Source organism: Enhydra lutris, unplaced genomic scaffold (assembly GCF_002288905.1).
Source record: "Enhydra lutris kenyoni isolate GAN:26980312 unplaced genomic scaffold, ASM228890v2 scaffoldscaffold18, whole genome shotgun sequence".
Classification (NCBI taxonomy): Eukaryota; Metazoa; Chordata; class Mammalia; order Carnivora; family Mustelidae; genus Enhydra; species Enhydra lutris.
Genome location: NW_019154102.1, coordinates 23,806,352 through 23,830,450, shown reverse-complemented (window position 1 = coordinate 23,830,450; position 24,099 = coordinate 23,806,352). Strand labels below are relative to the sequence as shown.

At 42.5% G+C, this 24,099-nt stretch overlaps 1 protein-coding gene across 3 annotated transcripts in view; it reads right to left on the bottom strand.

The window, feature by feature from the left end:
• LOC111148172 (deoxyguanosine kinase) overlaps positions 1-21,776 on the bottom strand; it is a 28,799-nt gene extending 7,023 nt beyond the window's left edge. The window contains exons 1-3 of one of the 3 annotated variants that reach the window (XM_022504618.1): positions 21,578-21,776; positions 10,665-10,777; positions 1,937-2,124 (exon numbers count right to left, since the gene is read on the bottom strand). In XM_022504618.1, the coding sequence (XP_022360326.1) occupies positions 1,937-2,124; positions 10,665-10,777; positions 21,578-21,761 (485 nt within the window). In that variant the 5' untranslated portion in view covers positions 21,762-21,776. The remainder of the gene's footprint in view (positions 1-1,936; positions 2,125-10,664; positions 10,778-21,577) is intronic. The other 2 variants (XM_022504619.1, XM_022504620.1) reach the window with 2 other exon arrangements.
• Positions 21,777-24,099: the final 2,323 nt, after the last annotated feature.

Below are 24,099 nucleotides of genomic sequence, written 5' to 3'. Positions count from 1 at the left end.
CAACTGGCCACTTCTGGGAAAACGAAATTCAGAATCCTTGTACACGAATGGTCCAGAAAAGTATACACCACAAGGCTGCAAGTGTTGCGAGGAAGAGAATGGGCAGCAGCGTCACAGTCCCGAGTGTGAGCCTGGCCCACAAAATTCACAAACTGGGTTGCCGTGGGCAAGTCCTCAAACTCCCTCAGGCCATTTCTTCCTCTGTACAAAGAGATGATGGGAGAACCTGACTCACAGCACTGTGGTGACGACTGCAGGGAGCACTCACGAGGTGCCTGGAGGAGTGACTAGGCGCAGAGGAGTCGGACATCTTTGCTATTATACCTACTTCTTTGCTGGGCTGTGAAGCAATTAACCTAGGGGCTCCCTAAGTCAACTTTCTCAGTCTGGGATGGTTTATCTATAGTCTAGCTGAAGGCAACACAGAAAGATGACGTCTGTAACTCAATTTCTGAAAAATAGTTTCAGCTTCTTCACAGGCAACTTAGAAGTTAAAATCCCACAAAGAGCAATGATGTATCTGTTAAGAAGCCCTTTAAGAGGGGCCCTCCTCTTTCTTGGGGATGAGCACCTCTCTATTTCTCCACAGCTAGTGGTGACCGGCGGAGGGGGGAAGACCTCTGGGGTGCACAGGACCAGGGGAGGGAACCACTGCAGTCTCCAGGCAGGCGCCGCACAGAAGGAGCATCAGAACCCAAGCAGCAGGGTCCCCGTTCTAAAACCACACACTATTGTTTAACTCCAACAGAAAAGATTTAGATTTCTTCTTCCTAGTCATCCACTCTCCTGAACAACTTGTGTTCCTCCTTTGGGACACACATCACACACGTGAGCATGTGTGCTGTCTCAGAGTCCCCATTACACTATGGTGGCCCTAAAGGCAGGGACTGGGTCTGCCTTGCTCACTGCTGCACCCCAGGGTCTAGCCCAGTGCCTGAACATATGGGGATTTAGTAAGTCTGTGCTGAGCAAAGGAAAGAATGAATGAATTTTTTAAAGAAGGCAAAAGGTCTAAATTACTATCACAATTAGAATATATAATGAATTGTCCTTTCTATCTCAAAAATGCCCCCTCTGAAGAAAATACCCAGAATGTGCAGCTGCCTATAGCAAAATCAATTCTTATCTCTTCCTTTACAAGAAAACGTTAAGATCTTGTAACTTCTCAACGAAGTATTTCTTTTTCTGAGGGGTCTTTCACATGCCTACTTCACTAAAGGGCTAAATCAAAAAAACCCATGGTGAATTGTTTCCAGGTAACCAGGACAGTTATATGTAATTCATCTTCCTAGTCTAAGAGGCATGGCTTGGGAAACAGGAGAGAAAAACATGCAGTAGTGTACCCAACAACTGTGTACCCAACAAAAGAACCCACATCTATAGCTCAACTACTTATAATTCACATATTTAGCTTTTGTAAAGAGTAAACTCTCGGGGCACCTGGGTGGCTCAGTGGGTTAAAGCCTCTGCCTTCAGCTCAGGTCATGATCCCAGGGTCCTGGGATTGAGCCCCACATCAGGGCTTCCTTCTCTCTGCCTGCCTCTCTGCCTACTTGTGATCTCTGTCTGTCAAATAAATAAAATCTTAAAAAAAAAAAAAAAGAGTAAACTCTCTCTTAGGGTAGAGAAGGAATATGTAGCCCACAGGACTTGTTCTACGTATCTTGCTTGGTTTTGAGATAATGTTAGAAGAAATTTATATGACACTTCCAAGTGAGTGTACCCTTCTTTTTTTCCCTCTGGGAGGATTTATGGGAACACTAAGAAGTAGAACTAGTTTGTCTAATTTGGAAGTAAATGGGTAACCAACTTAGCATCTTCAGAAGTAAATGGGCAATGAAAAAGTACAATTATCAATAACCACAGGGGAGCAAGAAAGGAAAACACGCAGTGCTGAGCATGGGGCTTGTGACCAGTGAAGGGCTCAGGGTCTTACCTGTCACTGTACACGGACCTCTCGAAGATCTGTACCGCCTTCCTGGCCTGTAACAGTTTCTCAGGAAAGGGCTCCAGCTGTACTTTCAGGCGGCTCATAAAAGAAAACGTCTGGAATGTGTAGGACCATCGAGCTGGCTCCTGGTACATCATATCCAGCAAGTTTCCAAGACTCTGGGCAGTGAAGGCCTAGAGGGAAATTAGAAAAGAGGAGAATTTCCTAGAAAGTTTATATACCTCATGGTGTTTACTCCCCACCACCATGGTCTAATAATCAGTGAGGGAAGCAATAACAAAAGTTTCCTTCTCCTAAAGATATAATCCTATCTCCCAGTTGAGTCAAAGCTATTTAATCGAGGAAGAGATTTCCTACACGATAAAACAAGAATTTGAGAGGAGAGGACATGCCACCTTCAACATACCAGAGAAGAGCAGAGGAAGAACCACCAGACAATTAGCACATTCACTGACCAGTTTGTGGAGTCTGTCTGACCAGGAGCTAACCGACAACCACCTAAGACTACTTGGAATCGAATCTTCCCATTATAACACTATGTGGCCTCTCTTTTGAACTTCCATCTGTGGCTACTTCTTTACAAAACTTCAACCCAGATAAGAAAGTAACGGATTATTTGAAAATCCAACTAACCAACCAAACAGAATTTTCTCTCTCACACACAGAAGGGATTAAAACAAACGCAACCTTCCTCCTCCATTCTGGAGACGTTATGAAAAGTATTTGAAGACCCACTTCCTCAGCATATGTAGGTGGGAACATGCATGAGATACTTGGGAGCCCTGGACTCTGCCACTGACCCAGCACAAAAGTGAATTCATTCATCTCCATTAACCGAAGGCCCCCGTGGATGAGGCGCTATACAGGCTCAAGGCTGTAAGGGGTAGAGAAAACAAAACTAAGATTTATTTTCCATGTTCACTTGTGCTGTTATGTCATTTAATCTTCAAAACAGCTTCATGAAGAGGGCACTGCTGTCATGCTCATTTTCTTGAGAGGGTCAAATCCACTCAGAAAGGTTAAGTAACTTGTCCAAGGTTTCAAGGTGAGTAAGTGCAGAACAGGGACTCAAACCTGGCTTCCTCTAATTTCATTCTAATGCTTCTCCATATAAAGACAAGCTGGGAAGTAATGACACATGAAACGGGGACTAAGAGCACCTTTGGGGTGGAAAAAAAGATAGAGGAGGGGGAACAGGTTAGACAACCACAAGTGGTCCCGTTTGGCTAAATATCAACCACAGATTCTGAAAAAGGATTCCAGCCCTTTGAAAGGCTTCACTGGGAGCAACGCAGGGAGAGCAGAATGGATCACAGCATGTTCTCCCCCCTTCCAATCTTCTAACCCACAAACACAGACCAGCAGTCTCACAAATAACTGGTGGTTAAGAGTTGGAAGTAGAGGCAGGGGGACAAATCTGAATCCATGTGAGTCTCTGATGGCGTCACTAGAGATAGCAGAGTGCCCGTGGGGTGCAGCATGGTTAGAGACTGCATGGAATTCCAGTGAAGAGAGTGAGGGGCTATGTGTACAGATGTACTAGTGGCCTCTGGGCTACCCAAGGGAGACTGTTCTGGAACAAAAACTGTACAGGGACTACACAATTTCTGAAAGAAACCATCTCAGCTACAGAACAAATGCAAACATCCCTTCAAATACATAAGCAGAGAGAGGGACAATGACTGGATATAGTAATATTCAGCAATTCAAAGGGAGAAAACCAATGCATCTGCTCAGGACAAGCAGCCCCTTAAGAGACAGAGCTGTTGACAGAAATAAAACAAAACAAAACAGAAAAATCTCAATGAGATTCAAGAGACTGCTACATTGATAAGGACAGGCTGTCATAAAAACAGGAATAATATGAAAAGAACATTCTTAGAGGAGAAAAAATGCAACTGCGAAAACAAAACACCCTATGAAGACAGTAACTAGCAGACTGTATACTACAGTAAACCTAATTAGTCAATGTCATACAGAACATCAGCTCAAGAAATGTTCCTTAAACTAAGGGAGGGAAAACCACCCAGTAAATTATGACACAAATGAAGACATACAGGTTAGAAGGAGGAGATCCAGTGTACACTGTAGTATCATGCTAGGGTATTTTTTGCCTTTCTTTTTTTTCCTCTGGAAAGATATATCAAGATGTAATGTCACTTGTGTTCCACCTCACAGTAATTAATATAATTTTATATCAAACAACTTTCCAAACAAGAGCTAAAATGACCCACAACTCGACAGTACCCGTAGCTCAGACAAAGCTACCTAAGGAAACAATTTTCCTTCTCATTAGACAAGAGTCCAATACAGAGAGGGGAAATGCCATCCCCAACAAGAGATGAGCACAGGAAGACCATTACTCATGAGGGGTGTGTCTCCTTCTCATCAAATTTCATCATCACTGAGAATCACTGACAGAACCATGTAGTATCTCTAGGTATTCAAGAAAAAGTTTAAAACTAGAAGTTATAGTAAGAAAGACTTGATCTGATAGAAAAGCTAAAACAAAAGAAAAAAATTAAAGAAAATCTCTGAGACCCGAGACTTTCCACCAGAAAAATTCAGAGTACCAGAAAAGATTACATATACAGCTTTCATAAACACACACATGTGCACACAAGAAACCCAAACTGGACGTATCCTGCCAAAATACTGATAATTCATAAAAACAAAACAAAAACCTAATGCTGGGGAAATCACATGAATTATTAAAAAAAAAAAAAAAGATCAGAACTATATAATGCTTCCCTACAACAGAAACTACCTTTTACATTCCAGAGCAAAAGGAAGACTTTTTTAGACAAGTAATCACTCAAATTATACCACCCACATGCCCTTTTTGAAAAAATTCTCTAAAATATACTTCAACCAACTGAAAAAATTAAGAAATGGGAAGATGTGGTAAGGGGAAAACAGTGGTCAGTGATCAACCAGTAGAACAGAGTTAAGTGTAGGTATGGGTGTAACTGAGAAACCATTACTTATGTGGCTGTGAAATTGAGTGCCACATTTCTATTGTTGAGAAATTTCACAAAGTAAAAACATTCTGGATCTACAAAATTTCAGATAATTTCAATATACCTGGCAAAGAAGGTAATAAAAAAGTAACAGAATTCTGTTTTGGCTTCTTTTCTCTGTAACAGACACTCCATTAACATTGAAAGATAGGTCTACACACGTGCATTTTTAATTTACATGTTTCCCCTGTTAGGATAAAAACAGTAAGTTTCTCATATGAATAAAGGGGAGAAAAATGAAAGAAAATATTAAATATAGCAAAAAGGGGAAAAAAAGGAGATGAAAGCACAAAATAAGGTGACAGAAATAAGTTAAGCATAATTATAATAAAAGAGAAAAATTTCCAGGAAAGGCAAACCCTAACATTGGGTAAAAACTAAAAATCCCATGAGAAAAATACCTAAAACAAGATGACGTGTATTACTTAAGGACAAAGGGCAGCAAAATCCACCAAACAGATCCAAATAAAAAGAAAGCAGATGTGGCAAAATGCTATTTTGAAAAAGCCTTAAATGCTACAAGAGGGTTTTTTTTTAATACTAATAAACCAAAAAAGACTACACGAAGGAGTTGCAAACCTTTTTGCATGCAATAATAAAGTCCTGAAATATAGAAATGTAAGAGTAGAGCCAATTAAAAATACAAGAAGAAATGGACAAAATAAAAGCACAAACCTTACCACACTTTTCTCAGAATTTAAGATAAAAAGTAGACCCCAAAAATGAGAGCTTATTTTAAATTGTTATTATTAAGTCATTATTATTTTTCACATATCTGAAATTGATGTACATCTTACAATGTTTAAATTAAACTTTTTTTTTAAGGTTTTATTTATTTGACAGAGAGAAACACAGCTGGAAAGGGAACAAAAGCAGAGGGAATGGAAGAAGAAGAAGCAGGCTTTCCGCCAAGCAGGGAACCTGATGCAGGGCTTGAACCCAGGACCCTGGGATCATGACCTGAGCCGAAGGCAGGCGCCCAATGACTGAGCCACCCAGATGCCCCTTAAGTTAAACTTTAACAGACATTTTAATTATTCCTTAGAAGTATTATTAAATTGATTATGTGTCTTAGAATCAATGGCATCTTAGAATTTATAATATATGTCACATCAAACTCCATACCTTAGAGATAGTACATATTCTTCTCAGAAGTTCATGGCACATTTACCAAAATTGATCATATATAAAATTCAATCATACATAAGCCATGAAGAAGACCTCAGTAAGTTCCCCCAATTAGAAACTGCAAAAGCCATGTTGTCTAACCATAACAAAATAAACTTGAGTAAAAAAATCTATACAAAATCTACCCAGAAAATGTAAAATACTTTAAAAATAATTCTAGGGCAAAGAATAAATAAAAAACTACAAAACAAATCAAAAACGACAATTACAGATTTGGTATTTCTTGTACGTCAAACTGAAATCTTATATGTCAAACTCTACAAGACAAGGCCAAAGCTTATTCCATGAAGAAAATTTTCAGCTGCAAATGCTTTTATTATTAAGGAAAGAAAAAAAGAAAAGTACACAAACTAATCATTTAACTTTAAAAATACACAGAAGTTCTTAGAAAGAAATGAGTAAATTTAAAGTCCAAAATTAATGAATTAGAATGCAAGTCTCCACAAAATTAATAAAACCCATTAACTGGGTCTTTTAAAAAGAAAAGAGACAATCATCTATCAAATCTAGCCCTCCCCAAATATTAACACAAACAAGTAACATTAGACAAAAAACACAGTCACTCTGGATTGAAGCATAAAAAAATATAGGTACTACTTTTATACTATTAAATTTGAAAATCTCAATAGAAGGGAAATTTTCTAAGAAAACAAGGGTTATCAAAATTGATTCAAGAGGATAAAAAACAAAACAAAACCCGCAAACCCTGAATAGCTGAGGAAGAAACAGCTGTCCATTTACTATTCCACCCAAAGAGCAGTGAATCCATACTATCTAAAAAAAAATTTCTATCCCTCCTTCAAAGAATAAATAATTCCTACACTAAAACAGTATAAAACTTCCCAATTCATTTTATAACCCCAAAGGTAAAACCTGTCAAAAAATAGTAATACCAATTAAATATATAAATATACATGCAAAATTTCAAACAATCTATTAGCAAATTAATGGGCTAATGTACCATGATCAAAAGGGTTCATTCATTCTAGAATGTACAGATGGCACCATTATCAAATCTACTAATACTAAGAGATTAAAAAAGGAAAAACCCTGTGGTTATCTCACTAGATACTAAAAAGGCTTTTGATGAAAATTCAATATCTGATCCTGAGGAAAATAGTTCCTGTCCTAATAATTATAAGGGTACTTCCTCCACATGATCTATTGAAACGACTAACAATCACAAAACTTAATATTGATATATTAGAGGTAGTTTCATTAAAGATAGAACAAGTTAAGGCTGACTACCATCAGTGCCATTATAGTTAGTATTGCTCTGGAACTTCTATCCAATAAAAGAAAACAAGAAAATAGAAGTGAAGTATGGCTATTGGAAAACTCTTACAAATGATAAGTATTTAGGGAAAACTATAATTTTCTGAAACCTCAAGCAAATAAAGCAAAAAAAAAAAAAAAATTACAAGACAAACACAATTAACTGCTTTCCTAAACAATTAACTGTTTTCCTTTAAAACAATAATAACCAGTTTGAAAAAGATGATGGGAAAACAGATCCCAGTCACCATAATAAGAATTAAATAACCACTCAGGAATAAAATAAAACAAGAATACTACTACAAAATGAAAATAATGACTTGGGAAAAATCAGCCTCCTATAACTTTTAAAGTCACATAAAGAGCAAAATAAAACCATAAAAGCATGAGAAAGAAATGCAGGCACATGCTTTTATAATTTTGGATTGTGAGTCTTTCTAAGACATCAAAGGCAGTAATTATGAAGAAAAAGACAGATTTGACTACATAAAAACTTAAATGTATTATACTGCAAAATACATCATATATAGAGATAAAAGAAAAGTGACAAACTGGGGAAAAGGATCAGCAATATGTGACAAAGAGTTAAGATACTTAACATACAATGAGCTTTTATAAAGCCATTACAAAAATTTGAAGATCTGCGGGGGTGGGGGGGAGAAGCAAGAGGTCTGAATAGGCAATTCACTAAAGAATACTAATAAATGGCTGATAAGTATAAAAAAGGTGTTGAATCCATTGGTAATCAAAGAAATGTAAAACAAAATAACGGCTTTCTTGCCCCTCATGTTAGCAACAATGAAAAAGAGCAATACCCAGTGTTGCCAAAAGTACGGGGAAAGTGGCACCCCTTTTCTGAAGGAAAACTATGTAAACTACAACAGGTGTCAACAATCAACAAGATGTGTAATTTTTGGACATTAAAATTCCAACCATAGATTTTCTTAAAATATAAAAGGACACAAAATTTAGCTCTTAACAAGAAAAAAGATGTAGCTACAAGGATATTCATCATTGTAACACTGTTTCTAACAGGAAGAAATTGCTACATATAACATATAACATTATATATTAATTAAATTAAATATATCGATTATATTAATTAAAGAATCATATTATGCAATACACTGCAATCATTAAAATTACTATGGAAGTTAGATCTTATATATCAAAGGCCATGCAGGTAACAATTACAATTTTTGTTTAAAAAAAGTAAATGTATATATGTTTTATATATTCATATAGGTGTAAGTAAATATATATATTTTCTCCTAAGTAGAAAGAAATCTAAAAGAACAAAAACGTTAAACTCTTTACCTCTGAATATCGGAACTACGTGAATATTAGGTATCTACTGTTGCATAACAAATTGTACCCAAGTTTGGTGGCTTGGGTTCATTATCTCAGTTTCTATGGATGAGGAATCAGGACACAGCTTAGCTGGCTGGTTCTGCCTCAGGGTTTTTCACGAAGTTGCAGTGGGGATGTTGGCTGAGGCCAATCATCTGAAGACTTGACTGGGGACAAAAGATCCACTTCCAAGAAGACTCACTCACACTGCTGTTGGCAGGAGGACTCAATCTCTTGCTTCATGGGCCTCTTCACAGACAAGGATGCTTCATGACATGGCAGCTAGCATCCCCAGAGCCAAAAGTGATCAAGACAGAAAGAGGTAGAAGATACAATGTCTCTTTTGGCCTATCCTAGCAAGTCCCACTGTTATTCCTGCTACATTTTCTTCATCAGAAGCAAGGCGCTAAATCCAGCCCACACTCAAGGACAGAATTAGGGTCTACCTCTTAAAGGAAAGTTCAACAAACAATTTGTGGACATATTTTCAAATCCCCACAACAGGTGACCTGTGACATCCTTAGAGAAAGATATGTAATTTATTTTCTAAATGGAAAATTAACTTCACAAACACATACATACACACACAGAGACAATTTAAAAAAACATAGGTCCACAACAAGCATGATGTGCCTGCCAAAAGAGGTAACACAATGTTGAGCTGGAATAACAGAAAAATGCCACTGAGAACAAGTTCTATGATATTCTCTACCATTCAGAGCACCACTCTTAGTCTAAGTGCAAAACTAACCAACTGGAGCTTATTGCCTAGACAAAGTGACTTCAGAATGAGGACCAGTCTGGGGGGAAATGGTGTTTGATCTGAAAGAAGACACGAGGAGAAAGAGCAAACAAATCATGAATTACCTTCAACTATATGAAGGGTTGTCATGTAGAGAAGTTAGAAACTCAAGAAGCAGAACTTGAACCAATGACTCAGCATCACAGGGATGCAAAGTGGCTCGTACAAGAACTCTCTAACAATTAGAGTTTTGTTAAAAACCAGAATGAGATGGGGCGCCTGGGTGGCTCAGTGGGTTAAAGCCTCTGCCTTCAGCTCAGGTCATGATCCCAGGGTCCTGGGATCGAGCCCCGCATCAGGCTCTCTGCTCAGCGGGGAGCCTGCTTCCTTCTCTCTCTCTGCCTGCCTCTCTGCCTACTTGTGATCTGTCTGTCAAATAAATAAATAAAATCTTTAAAAAAAAAAAAAAAAACCAGAATGAGCTACTCAGTGAAATGTTCTTGGAGGCTGCGGGAGGAGCGTAGGGAAATAATTCCTGCAGCTACCCCTAAGGTTCACATCCAGACTGGTCCTTCCCTACTCACGTGGATATGGCTAGTGTTGAAACCAATGCCATGGCTCCTCCCAAAGTAGCAGGCCCGACACTAGGTCCTGTGCCACAGGGCAGAAGTGAAATGTGCACCGCTTGGCACAGCATGTGGCAAAGTTCATGCTTTATAAGTGTTAGCTAGTATTTCTGCACTGACTCAGACTGTGACAAGATGGCCCTTCCAATTTCTAACACTTCATAAATAAGTTAAAAAATCACTATGATTAGCTCTTAATCCTGAGGGTCAGCTTCAGTAATACACTCAAGGGTAGGAATGACAAAGCCAGGACGGCTGGACATACTTTGGGAAACCACAAAGAACAGAGGCAGTCACTTATGTAGACATGTAAAAACCACAAAAATCAAAACTAAACATATTCAAAATAAGTCATATCCTCTCTGGCACATGTGGTCTGCTTTCTGGAATGAAATGATTTTTAAAAAAAGGGACTCAAACTGGACTGTTTCACCTACTTTGAGCAAATGAGATTATTACAATGAGTTTATTCACCCATGCCGGCCAACTACCCACCACAACTGAAAACTTACTTTTTGGGTGCCAGCAGCCTGGACACTCTGCCATGTCGCTACAGGCTCTGGAGCTATGTGCCACTCGGGGTAAGTTTTCGTGAGTAACTTCACAAAGGTGGACTTTCCCACGGCTGCAATGAAAACAGCATGTGTCGGGACCCTTCCCATATCAGGGCTGCAGAAGGCTGAGACGAAACTCGGGCACGGTGGCCCAGCTGAAGGCAACAAGTACCGGTTTTCCCAGTTTCAACCCTCAGCCCTATATCCGTGTCCTACTCAGGATGGGGCAGGCCACGGTGACCAGTCCGATAATGAGTACGGGGGAAAAAGGGAGGAAAAAGACCCTTAAGATCTGCCTTGCAGTGGTAATGCCCTAACCTCCCAGAGGCAAGGTATTTAATGACAGTTGGAAATGTAATAGGACTACCCACAGTAGAGGAAATCAGCTAATTAAATCGTAAGGCTTGAATCATATCTATTCTGTGACAGCGTAAAAACTCCAAGTTTTTCAGCAAAGAAAAATTGAGATTAGGACCCTCATTCATTCAACAAACCTAACCAGTATTTCCTGGAGTGCTTACTCTGGGCTCAGGACTGTCTGGCACTGGGGGTACGATGGCAAACAAACACAGGAAGGGTTCTGCCCTCACGGAGCTTGTATGGGAGATATGTTCACGGAGTAACTAATAACAAACATAAGTGCTAGGAAAGAAAAACGCAGGATGGCTCTAACACAGCTCAGGAGACTGGAGAAGGTTCCTCTGAAGAAAATGCTGTCTGAGGTAAGATCTGAAAGGTGAGGAGGTAAGCAGGACAGGCGTGGGGGAAGGGTGATCTAGGCAGAGGAAAGAGAAAGAACCTGGTGTAGGATGAGACTGAAGAAAAGCCTGGGCCTAGAAGAGGCACAGTCAAATGAGGGAGAAGAGTGGCTCCAGACATGTGTAGGGGTAGGGAGGAAGGCCACGCCAGATCGGGCACGACCTCACAGCATGGTAAGAAGTTTGAATCTATTCTAAGGGCAATGGGAAGTCAGTGGCAATGGATGTTAAGCAGGGAAATGATAAGATTTCATCTCGTTTTTAAAAGATCACTCTGCCATCTGTGTAAGAATAGACTGACACAGAAGTAGGCAAACCAATTAAAAGATAATAGCAGCCTGAACCAAGGGATTGCAGAGGAGGTGGAAAGTAGTGGTTGCTTTGAGAAATATTTTGGAGATGAAACCAACCTAGTACAACAAATTATCTCTTCCCGTTCACACCAATTGTCTGGCCCATTACTTTCCTGCCTCGAGATCACTATCCACGGGCTCTCTAGACACCTCCACTTGGATGTCCCACAAACACCTCAGAGTCAATCTGCTCCCTACATGAACGAAGTCATCATCGTCCCCAGCAGACTGAACATCGTCCCATACCCAGACCTCAGGGGATGGCAGCAGCATCGCTCCCTGTCAGAACTTCTCCCTCCTCTGCCAAATGTCAAGTAGCCACCAAGTCCTTTTGCACCTGCCTTCTAAATTTTCCCCATCTGTCCTTTTCTCTCCATTCTCACCTCCAAGCATCTCTTGCCTGACTCTGGCTTTGCCCTCTTTAATCTGTCATTCATACTCCAGCCACAGTGAACATAAAATAACACTGCTTAAAACCCTCTGACAGTTCCCTATTGCCTTCACAAAAATCCAGCCCTTTAGCATGGTCTGCGAGACACAGCAAGATCTGCCCCCTGCGTGTACCTTCCTGGCCTCAGCTTCTTCCAGGCACCCTGAGCTCTTGCTGACCAAACTCTTTACAACTCCGATCATGCTTTGTTCTTTCCCACAGATGTGATTTTGCCAATGCATTCTCATTTCCTGGAGCACCTCCTCTCCTCACCTGGTTAACTCCTACTCAATCTCCAAGATTCTGCTCAGATGTGCTTCCTGTATAAAGCTTTTCCAGAACCCGATGCCTCTGAGCTGGATCAGCTGATCATCCTTTATACTTAATCTGGCTTCCTGGGTAACAACTCATCACTGCAATTGTAATTCTCTTTCTCCAGGTAGAACGGGGGCTCCTCTAGGCCACACAGGGTGGAACCAGAGCCCAGCACAATGACCTGACTGAATAAAACACTTAATACACTACTATTTCAGTTCCCTCTGATACTGATATTTGTTAAAAATCAAAAAAATGACAAGAGTATGTTTGGAGTTCAATCCCTTCTATGAGAGATGATCTTCTCAAGCCAAGTTCTACCCTGAGGAGGAACCCAAATGGAACCAAAAGGAGGAAGGAAGGCACCCTTCAAGTCAATTCTATCAGCCACTCATGGCTACTGATCAGGAATGAAGGGATGTCTCAGAGGAGCCCACACATCCATAAGGTGCCATTGATTACACAGCACTCCAGCTCCTGTCTGAACAACACAGGGTAAGAACAAACACGAATCTCTGTGTTCTGTACAGTCATGCTCATCTCTCAGTTCCACCTCCACCCGGCCCATGTGTGCCTCTGCACATCCGCCCGCCTCTGCTCTTCCCACACTTCAGTGCATAAATGCCTTCCCCTGCTCTTCCTGGCCTGTGTCTAAATCCCTTCCCCCTACCAAGCCTAAGGCCCCACCTCTTCCATGAAGTTTAGAATGTCTCTAGCACACATGGAATTCCCACCACACCGGGCAATTGAATCAAACAGTATCTATTAACTGCTTATGATATGTTTATAGCCTTTAAGTGTTTTGATTGCTTCTTGGGTCTTAATTCTGGTTTCTTAACAGGATCTGACTCTCTGGCGTTGGGACCTAGGAATCTACATTTATAAGTATGCCTCAAGAACGCACACTTCTATTTGAGGCTGCTATCCAGAGCAATCTGATCAAAATCAACAGAGGTGGTTTTAAAAAAAAATATATGGGTTCTAAAACCACATACCAGACTACCGAATAAAAGCCTACAGGCTTGTCATGAAGAACCTAACAGACTGACAAGAATTACAATTTGGTTGAGTTTATATATTATCAGATGCCTGCCTGATCTGAGTAGCCCCTACTTTAAAATATTTGGCACAGATAGGCAAAATTTAGATTGTAGGTTGCCGATTAAAACTAAAACATGGTCCCTGCCTACCAGCCAAAAAGTTGGGTTTTTTTAAAGATTTTATTTATTTGACACAGAGAGAGAGACAGCGAGAGAGGGAACAAGCAGGAGGAGCGGGAGAGGGAGAAGCAGGCTTCCCACTGAGCAGGGAGCCCGATGTGGGGCTTGACCCCAGCACCCTGGGATCATGACCCAAGCCGAAGGCAGACGCTTAAAGAATGAGCCACCCAGGCGCCCCTAAAATGTTATTTTAATTAATAGGGAAAGATTAAGGCAATTGAGATTGCTGAGATTGAATGACTGTTAGAATTACATTTTTTAAAAGTTAAAAACAATCTAAGAAACTACTGCAGATCGAAAAAGAAGGGCCCTGAGGGTTAGGGAGTGCCAGCTTCACCTCTGAGATCAGACACTATTAGTTCATCTAAGGGCAGTCAGGACTCTGAGAAACCAACTCCCACCTTTTAAACACACAAAACCCGGAATGCCAACAAATTTGATGTAATGGGAAATACACAGTTCTAATTACTGGAACAATTACACCAGGGCAATACTCCTACCCTGCTCCCCATTGCCCATTCAAAAGCTTCTGGAAAGCCGGTTTAGTAATCAGAAGCCGGTTTCAGCAAAGAATGACAGTAAATGATGGTGGCAGGTCCTAAGAGCTCAGAGAGCCTGGGTCATTTGCCATAGGGCAGTATTTCTTAAGCTGTTCCAAAGGAACTCAGCTGTGCCAGGCACCAGCCACAAATATGGAATAATTTTAAAAGATAATTCAAAGTTATATATTCATATTAAAACCACACGCGGCATAACGTTTTTTAGTGCTATAATACCTAAGCAGAAGTTTTTTCTTCCTGCTTGAGTTTTGACTGTTGTTGTGTTTTTTTTTTAAGATTTATTTATCTATTTATTTGAAGGGGGGAGGAGCAGAGGGAGAGGGAGAGAGAGAATCTCAAGCTGACTCCCCACTGAATGTGGAGCCCAATACAGGGCTCAGTCTAACAACCCTGAAATCATGACCTGAGCCAAAATCAAGAGTCAGACACTTAACTATCTGAGCCACTCAGGCGCCTGTTTTTTTTTGTTTTGTTTTTGACGATTTTATTTATTTATTTGACAGAGAGAGAGCACAAGCGGGGGGGGGGGAGTGGCAAAAGGGAGAGGGAGAAGCAGACTCCCTGCTGAGCAGGGAGCCTGATGTGAGGCTCGATCCCAGGAACCTGGTTTCATGACCCAAGCTGAAGGCAGATGCTTAACTGACTGAGCCACCCAGGCATGACCCTGTTCTGTTTTTTAAGACATATGTTTTAAAGTGTTCCCAGGGGCTTCCTAAGAGTGGTGTCTGCTTCTTTCCTGCTACATTGGCTTCCTCCTAGGGAGCAGAACACTCATGTCCACCGAAAGCCACTCCTCTTTATACAACACTGGGCAAACAAAACAAAGCCCTCCCTTTGTCTGGTTTCTCTGCAAAACACCAGCCTCTTATGATATCATTATCACCATTTAGTTAGATCCCAGGTTCACTGTTATCTCTCAATATACTTTTTTTTTTTTAAAGATTTTATTTATTTATTTGACAGAGATCACAAGTAGACAGAGAGGCAGGCAGAGAGAGACAGAGGAGGAAGCAGGCTCCCTGCCGAGCAGAGAGCCCGATGTGGGGCTCGATCACAGGACCCTGGGATCATGACCTGAGCTGAAGGCAGAGGCTTTAACCCACTGAGCCACCCAGGTGCCCCAATATACTTTTTAATATCATGAGATCTGGGAGGTATCAGATCTCAGAATCAAACCTTCCTTTCAGACCTTAGCTATTACTGAACTTTATTATGTGTGCCATGACTGGGAAAAGGGTAGGAGGTACTTTCCTAGGGTATATTAGTTCAACATGTTGATTTTTATTAGTACCAGGACTGTCATTCCACAAGCTGCATCAAAGAATTCTGTTGCTAATTTCCATCCTTTCCTAAGTCATGATCTGTTTTCCCTCCACAAATTCTTCTACAAACGATGATACCTGCAATTGCTACATTCTGCTAAAATCTAGCAATTAGATAGTATCTGATGGAACACCCACAAGAATGTATTACTTTCAATGTAATACAGCTGTATTTTGAGGGAGCCTCTCAAACATACCCCCGGGCATGTTCCTCTCCTGAACAAAATTTAAAACACGGGCAAAAATCCAATTCTGAAACCTTGTACCAAAAAGCAAACTAAGGCAGTAAATATACAACTATCTTAAAAAAAGTCTTCCAGGGACACCTGGGTGGCTCAGTTGGTTAAGCGGCTGCCTTTGGCTCAGGTCATGATCCCAGCGTCCTGGGATCGAGTCCCACATCGGGCTCCTTGCTCAGCGGGGAGCCTGCTTCTCCCTCTGCCTCTGCCTGCCACTCTGTCTGCCTGTGCTCATGCTCTCTCTCTCTCTCTAACAAATAAATAAATAAAATCTTAAAAAAAAAAAAAAAAAGTCTTCCAAAGAACATTTAAAGCCTGTATTTCAGGCACTACATTTGATGCTGTATCCATCCACTCACTCACTCACTCACCGACTAGGTACTGTAACCACAGTGATGAACTAGGCTGAGACCCTACCTTCAAAGAGCTTATACTCCACCTGCGAAACAAAGTACCCAGGATCAGAAAGGCTCTGAGCCCAAAAGTATTCTGGGCAAACTTAACAAAAATCACTCCACAGGCTTAAAAAGATAATTAATACCCTTTTTGCTCTGATTCCTCTTACTGTCTTTCCCATGGGAACTATGCTTAACAACAGTATACAGTCCAAACCCCTCTTGTTCAGCACGAGACCCCCACTGACCTGGAACCCCTCCCCACCCCCACTCTGCCCACCGCGTGATTCATCCTTTCACTGTCACCTTCTCAGTGAAGCCTTCTGGAACTCTCTCCAGCTCCACTTCACCCGGGAGGCAGAGCGAACCACTGCCTGCTCTGACTTTACCAAGGTATTACTTTATAATAACTTGTGACCTGTCACTCTCTCCACTTGCTTTCTGAAGACGCACACTGACTTGTTCCCTTTGCATCCTACGTATCTAACCAGATAGCAGGAATGGAGATGGATGGAATGAGGTGAAATCACGGAAACAAAGACTCCAATATACAATGTTTAGAATAGGCCTTTTTTTCCCTCAAATTCTTTGCCCAATTGTTTATACGCAATAAAAGCAATAGATGCACATTAGTGACATTAGAACATACGGAACATGCTATTAGAAAAGCTCTTTCCTCTGTTTTATGTACAAGTCTCTAGACTGTAACAGTGACAAAGTTCTTCTTTTTCGGTTGCGTCTTTGAAAATCAAAGTGAGAATGGTCTGAGATGACTCACTGCCAGTATCTCATACAGCAATCCTTTCTTCGCCTGAGGTCTATAATTATAAAGTAACTGGTCTGGGGAGGCAATAATACTCATTGTAGCCATGAATACACTTAGAAGATGGACTAAGTGTTTTAGTTCTTAGATCTTAAGGGATTCTGGGCACCAAACTTTTGATTTTCAATCACACTTGGCATATGGTTTCCTAACTCATACTGGGTGCCACTGGGTGCTACTTCACAGACCCATTTTCCTTCCGTGTTGTGGTCTCACTCAGAGGATCAGATCAACAGGACTCGGGGCAGCAGGACTACAAGAAAAGCCCCTCTAGACATATCTAACTTCAGTCAGGACAGGGGTTTACCTTCCCATGTTCAGGTGTCCTGGAGGGGTACTGCTTTGTTTGGGGACACCACCTGTGATTAGAGAACAAGATCACTCCTGACTTGATTGTAAAGCAGTTTAAAATATTCGCTCCGTGGGTACCAGTGACTAACTTCCACACGGTATCAGCACAGGAGTCAGGCATCTGGCAAACACGGAAAGAATACCATGGGTCAGGCAGGAGCTTAGGTGCTGGTGATGCAAAGATGAGCAAGACCCAAGTGGCCAACCTGGGGAAGGTGTTGAGTGTGCAAACAATCCCCACAGAACTCAAGCGCTGCAGCTGCTGTGGGAACAAAATGTTATGAGCGCACACAGAGGAGGCAGTGACTAATTCTGCCTGAGGACAGTCATCACCGTGTGTGGGGTGACGGACAGCAGTAGGAGGTAAAACGAGAAACAGCCAGCTTAAGGGCCCCCAGTCCACTTGCCATTAGTCACATTTCCCTTGGGCAAGTGCACATACTTCCAAGGCTCCAACAACCACCCCCACAATCCACAACTTCCATATCTGAAATCTTGGTCCCATCTCTCAATCTCAGGCACATGTCCTAATCTACCTCTGAACATCTATCTCTGTATGTCTTACCTCCCCAGACTTCTTCCTTTATTTCCATCCTCAGTTTTCCATGTCCAAACTACAATCTCACTGTCATCCTCTATGCCTCTATCCCTCACCTCCAAGTGGCCACCTAGTCCTGTCAATCCCACTTCCAAAATCCCTCTCAAAATGCCATTCTTCTCTGTCCTTCCATTCCCTCTGTCCAGGCCTGCATCTTCCCACACTCTCAACTACTACGACGACAGCCACGAAACTAGTCTGTCTACTCCAAATTCTATTCCTTCTCATTCACTCCTCATGATGGATGCACAGCACTATGGGTACTGCAGCAAACAAGACTTAAAAAGCAAGTGCATGCTTTCTGTTCATCCCCTCTGGCCAATTTCTTTTTTAAAATGAATCTGACCATGGCACACGCCAGCCTCAAGTCTTCAGTAGCCTCTCACAACCTACACAACAAACTCCTAGCATAGCCTGCTGCAGAGGCTATTCAGCATCTGGCAAGTCTACCCTTCCGGCCTCTCGCCCTGCCCTCCAGGCACACTGCTGTTCTTAAAACTGCATGTCTCTTCAGGCTTTGCCTTGGCAAATGTGACTTCCTGTACCTGGAGCATTCCTGCCTCATCTCCCTCTTGGGAATTCCTACCCCAGGGATTCTGAGTTCCCATGCCCAAACAATCATGGCACTCATCACATGGTACAGGAGTTATGTTGAGAAGTCCCCCACCTGGCTGTGAGTTCCTTAAAGGACAGGAACTGTACCACATGGGAGTCTACCTTCATAGCTGGTACTCAGTAAGTCCTGATCCGAGTGAAAGCAAGGAAGAAGTAGACCCATCTAGAAAGGCTAAGAGCAAAGGTCAGGAAAATTGGGAGAGGGAGCTCAAACTTTGCCTGATGGTCTGTCCAAGTACTTATTGTGTGAAGTACTTTGGTACTTCTCTGCTCTCTGAGAACAGAGCTTCCTTTAGAGGCATGTTTCCTAACGGACATCTTTAACACCATGAGGCAGGGAGCAGGACCCTCCCTTCTCAGTCTTTTTGATATTTCTGATTTGGCTGGAGAAACACAAAAAACAGATGTGGTGATTATTCTCACTTTAAATTCATGACCACTAAGTCCAAGTGGGTCCTTGATGCTAACTGGCAGCTCTACATTTCTCTTGCTCACTCACTAGACTAATTCATGTCTTTTCTCTCTCTTCACACTCATGTTGCTTAGTTGAGCCTTCATCCTAATTCGCTGAGAAAACAGCCAAAAGACCTTCCCCAAGTTCCCACCACGCCTACTCAAGTCATACTCATTTCTGTTGCCATTCACAGTTACTAGGGAGAGAGAGCGCTCCTAACTTAAGCTAACCTCTCTCCGCTTCAGCAATAGATTCCACTCCTTCCTGCTTACTAAAATCACTCCAGTAATTATATCTTATCTCCTGCTTCACCAATTCCCCACCCACTAGACCATTTCCACCAGCTTACAAACATGACCTAATTCCTCTTACAAAAAGAAAAATCTGAAACCCCCAAAACTCTCCCCATTTCAGCTACCACTCCATACCTCCCCCTTCTAGGAAAACTTCCAGTTGTCTTAATCCACTATCTCCAGTTCCTCACCTCCCATTTTCCCTGACCCTGTGCTGATCAGACGTTCATCCTTACTGGCCCTAAAAACTGTTCTTCTCAAGTTCACCAAAAAGCTCTGTTACTTAAACAGCATTACACAGTTGAACATTCCCACCCCCTGAACACCTTCTTCATTTGGCTTCCGAGATATCATTCTCTTTTGGATTTGCTCTGACCTCCGTAATCATTCCTTCTCAGTCTCTTTTGCCTGGTTCCTTCCCCAACTTCTTGAACATTTGGGTGCCCCATAGCTTAGTCCTTTTCATCAACACACAAGGTCTCCTGGCTTCAAATACTATCTAGATTTATACCTACAATGCAGGGAGACTCTGAACTCCAGACTTAAACATCCAACTCTCTCTTCAACATGTCCACTTAGATATCTAATAAGCACATCAAAACCTAATATGCCTAAAGATAGACCCCTGCAACCATCGCCCGCCCCCAGTCTGTTCTTCCCATGCTTCTCCATTTAAGAAAATTTGGAACTCCCATTCTTCAAGTTGTTCAGGCCAAAATGATTTGTCTTTATCTCACATTCCACACATCTGACACCAAATCCAGTCTGCCCTGCCTTAAAATATAACTGGAATCCAATTGCCTCTTTGCAGTACTGTTACCACCCTGCTCCAATTCATGGCAACTCATCATTGCAGTAACCTCCTGACACTTTCGACTTTCAACATATCAGCCACAGTCACCTTTCCATTATTTAAATCCACCATGGACTAAAGGCCTAGACAATTAAGCTATTCCCTACCTTCTCACCTCTCGTCCTTCCATTCTCCCCCTTGCTCACTCTGCTCCAGCCACAATAGTTTTCCTCCTGTTCCCTGAACACACTGTCCACCTTATGGCCTTTTGCACTCGGTCTTTCCTCTGCCTTGGAGATTCTTCTCCTGGTTACCTACATGGTTTCATTACCTCATTTTCTTCTGGTTTTTGTTCCAATGTCACCCTCTTAGTGAGGCCTGTCATGACTACCGTATTTATAACTGCCATCTCCCTCAATCGCTCATCCTTGAGTTTTCTCCATCACATTCATTACTACCTAATACACTGTTTACTTATTTTATATTGTTTATTATTTATCGCTACTAGAGTCCCGTGAGAGCAGAGATTTTTTTAATTTGTTCTGTTTGGTGCTGTATCCTCAGGGCCAAGAACAGTACCGGCATACAGAAGTTGCTCAAACGGTTATTTGTTGAATGAATAAAATGAGAAATTCTCAATTTGCTGCTAGAATGTCTTCAATACTCAACACCTGCTAACCTTTTTAGGGCTCAGCACCTTAGCTAGTAGAAGCATCAAGTCAGAATTTAGTAACAGTGAACTGAAGTGTTTGGCTTTCATCTCGTTGTATGATTACTTTTTATTTAAGATACTGGGTCTCTACATGTTTTAAGTTTAAAAAGTGACTTTCTTCTAAGAAAAACGTTAAGAAATTATATGGGACTAGAAGAGAGACACGGTAAAATTAGTGTAAGTGGTACTGAAAGAATTTTAGGAACTCTTAGGGTAGGTCTACCAGAGAAAATACAGGACACCAGTTAAATTTTAACTGTAAATAATAATTTCTTTTTCTAGTGTATGTCCCCAGTACTGCGTAGGACACACACTAAAACAGTATTCGTTATCTGAAATCCTATTTTAAATGAGCACCCCACCCCCCACTAAATCTGGTAACCCTATCTTAGGCGAACAAAGAAATTACACCCTGCTCCTTGTCGCATCCATTTCGATCAGAACAAGCTGGTAGAACTCTTGTCCTATCTACAGACTTCGTGGCTGTGGAAGAGTACTGAGGCCTGACCCTAAAAATCAAAGAAGCAAAGCCCTCTCTAGGAGGCGAAAGGCCCCGTGGCATCAGACTGCAGGGAAGGGGGGTCCGGGCCCAGCTCCCTTGCTCAGCTTCTCAGACTAGCAGCCACTTTCCGGCCCTTACCAATATTTCCTTCGATGGAGAGCCTTCGAGGCCCGCACTCCGCGTGCAAGCCCCTGGAGGGGCACACGCCACGGACTGCGCTCCGAGCCATGGAGCTGGAAGGTGCTCGCAACAGCCTTCGAAGGAGCCGGCCCGCAGTCATTCCACCCACAACTTGCGCAGCTACCACTTCCGCCGCGAACATTTCCACCCTCGGTACAGCCGTTCCAGCGCTCGCGCGCGCCTATGACGTCAGGAGATCGCCGGGCAAGAAGTGGGTGGGGTAGAGCAGGCTGGGGGTGGGGCCAAAGGGGCGGCTCTGTTCTCGCGAAGTTTGTGCAGAAGCTAAGCTAGATGGAAAGACCTCCGGTGCCGGGTGGGGTGCGGGAGAATTAGTAATTGCATCTGTCACGGCGGCTTGGCCTCTAGGTGTTTGCCGAACAAGTAACATCGTAAAAGAGACATAAACTCACCAATCACATCACCTTTGCATTTTTGTGTAACTTTACAATAAGTCATAACTAAAGACAAATCAAAGTAACTGTAATTGCGAACGAGGCTTTTCCAGGTGTCTGTTGTCTGCCTTTTATTCTAATATGGGTAGCAACTGGACTATTTCAAGAAGGAAAATGACACGATCTGTTGATGTACACAAATTATCTTTTTCCCACTCAACCGTGACGCGCAACACAATGTTGGCACATTATCGAATTAATCAAATTAGTTCGGTACATTCCACCTCCTAGTTTGTCTTTTGAATGAATAAATAAGCGTTCGCCCGGTCGATTTGCATAGTAGCCAAAAATCCCATTAGGCTGAAGTGGGTGGAGGCTCAGGGTCCGAGTGGAACTCGTTTAAAACAGATAGATTAGGTTCTGTGGGCGTGAACAACGGCGGGGGTGAGGAGCTGGGCTGCCTTGGGGATGTGGGGTTTCCGAATGGGATTTGTCTCAAAGGCTGAGCAGAACCCGGGTAGAAACTCGCCGCTGTTTAAAACTGGAGTCCAGCCGTGGGTGGAGAGCTGTGCTCTGAGGAGAGGCAGGGTCGGTTCTGAGCTGTAGCCCCCGGGTGAGGCTCTGACTTGCTTTGACCTGCCATACCCCATTGTCATAACGACCTCAGAACTAACGCTTTATGAAATGTCAGAGGGTATTTCCACCTCCCACCGCTGAAACCAGAAGAGTCAAAGCAAGAGTCCAACAGTTACCGGCTTTCAGGCAGCACTGTTAGAGGTGGGAGGTTTTAGGAAACGGGGACGCAATTGCAAGGGGTTGGGCAGGGTTCCGTGGCTGGGACACCAGTCTTGCATAAAAAGCACAAGACTTTCTTCTTATACTGATGTTTATATGGGATGGTTGAAATGATGTTCATATATTAAACACATTTTAAAAAATATATGTTATAAATTTATTTAGGATAACCTGGATGAAGCACCAATGGATAGTGGAACAGTTAAAATCTGTCCCATCCTCTGCTCCCACTCTCACAGCCACCTCCGTGTCAAAATACTGCCTACATTTCTTATTATGTAAACTCAGATTTGGAAAATACTCATCTAAAAAAGTTTGAGAAAGGCTCTTGGCATTGGGAAAGCCTCTCTGCCTTTTCTGCCATCAGGGACATTTAAGGAGTAGTTAAGGGTGTGGGCTCCTGAGAGCGGGCAGTGACGGTTCAGAAATATAACCCACAAGCAGCACTTACCTCCTGTCACAAAGCTACCATCCAATGTGCTTTCCATAATCAGTAATGGCTGCCTTCAGCTTGACACTCGGTTCCCAGGACATTACTGCTGTTTATCTTTAGTTGACTCTCTGGTGTACTTCCTCTCTCCTCAGACCACTGTAACACACCCATGTCCTCCTCACTATCGGCATATGACCTGACTTCCAATGACTTCAAGAACAGCATTTCTTTCTTTCTTTCTTTCTTTTTTTTTAAGATTTTATTTATTTACTTGAGAGAGAGAGAGAGAAAGAGAGGGGGAGAAGGCCAGGGGGAGAAGCAGAGTCCGGGTGGAGCTGGGAGCCCGATGCAGGACTCGATCCTGAGACTCCAAGATCATGACCTGAGCCGAAGGCAGTTGCTTAACAAACTGAGCCATCCAGGTGTCCCAAGGACAGCACTTCTTGAAGTGGGGCAAGACTGGGTGGGGGCAGGGTGAGGAACAACAGGTCAGCCTCCTCACCTTCCCCCACATGGAGACTCTGATGCATCCCTCTACAGTAGGGATTTGTCAGTGCTCCACATTTCCCCCCATCCTCCACATTCCCCCCCCATCCACAGCGCGCGCGCGCGTGTGTGTGTGTGTGTGTGTGTGTGTGTGTGTGTGTGTGGCTGCCCTCTGGCCTCCTCCCCATGCTTTCTCTCCCAACAGCCAGTGCCCGCAGCTCTTCTTTGCAAGACTACCCTTGGCCTCCTGGAGCCCTTTCCCAGTCCCTGTGGAAAGTCCCTGGGACTTTACCTTCCCTCAGAGTGCACCTTCCCCAATTACTGATAGGCCAGGGCGAAAGCCCAGTTGCATCCAGGCAGGCTTTTACACCAGA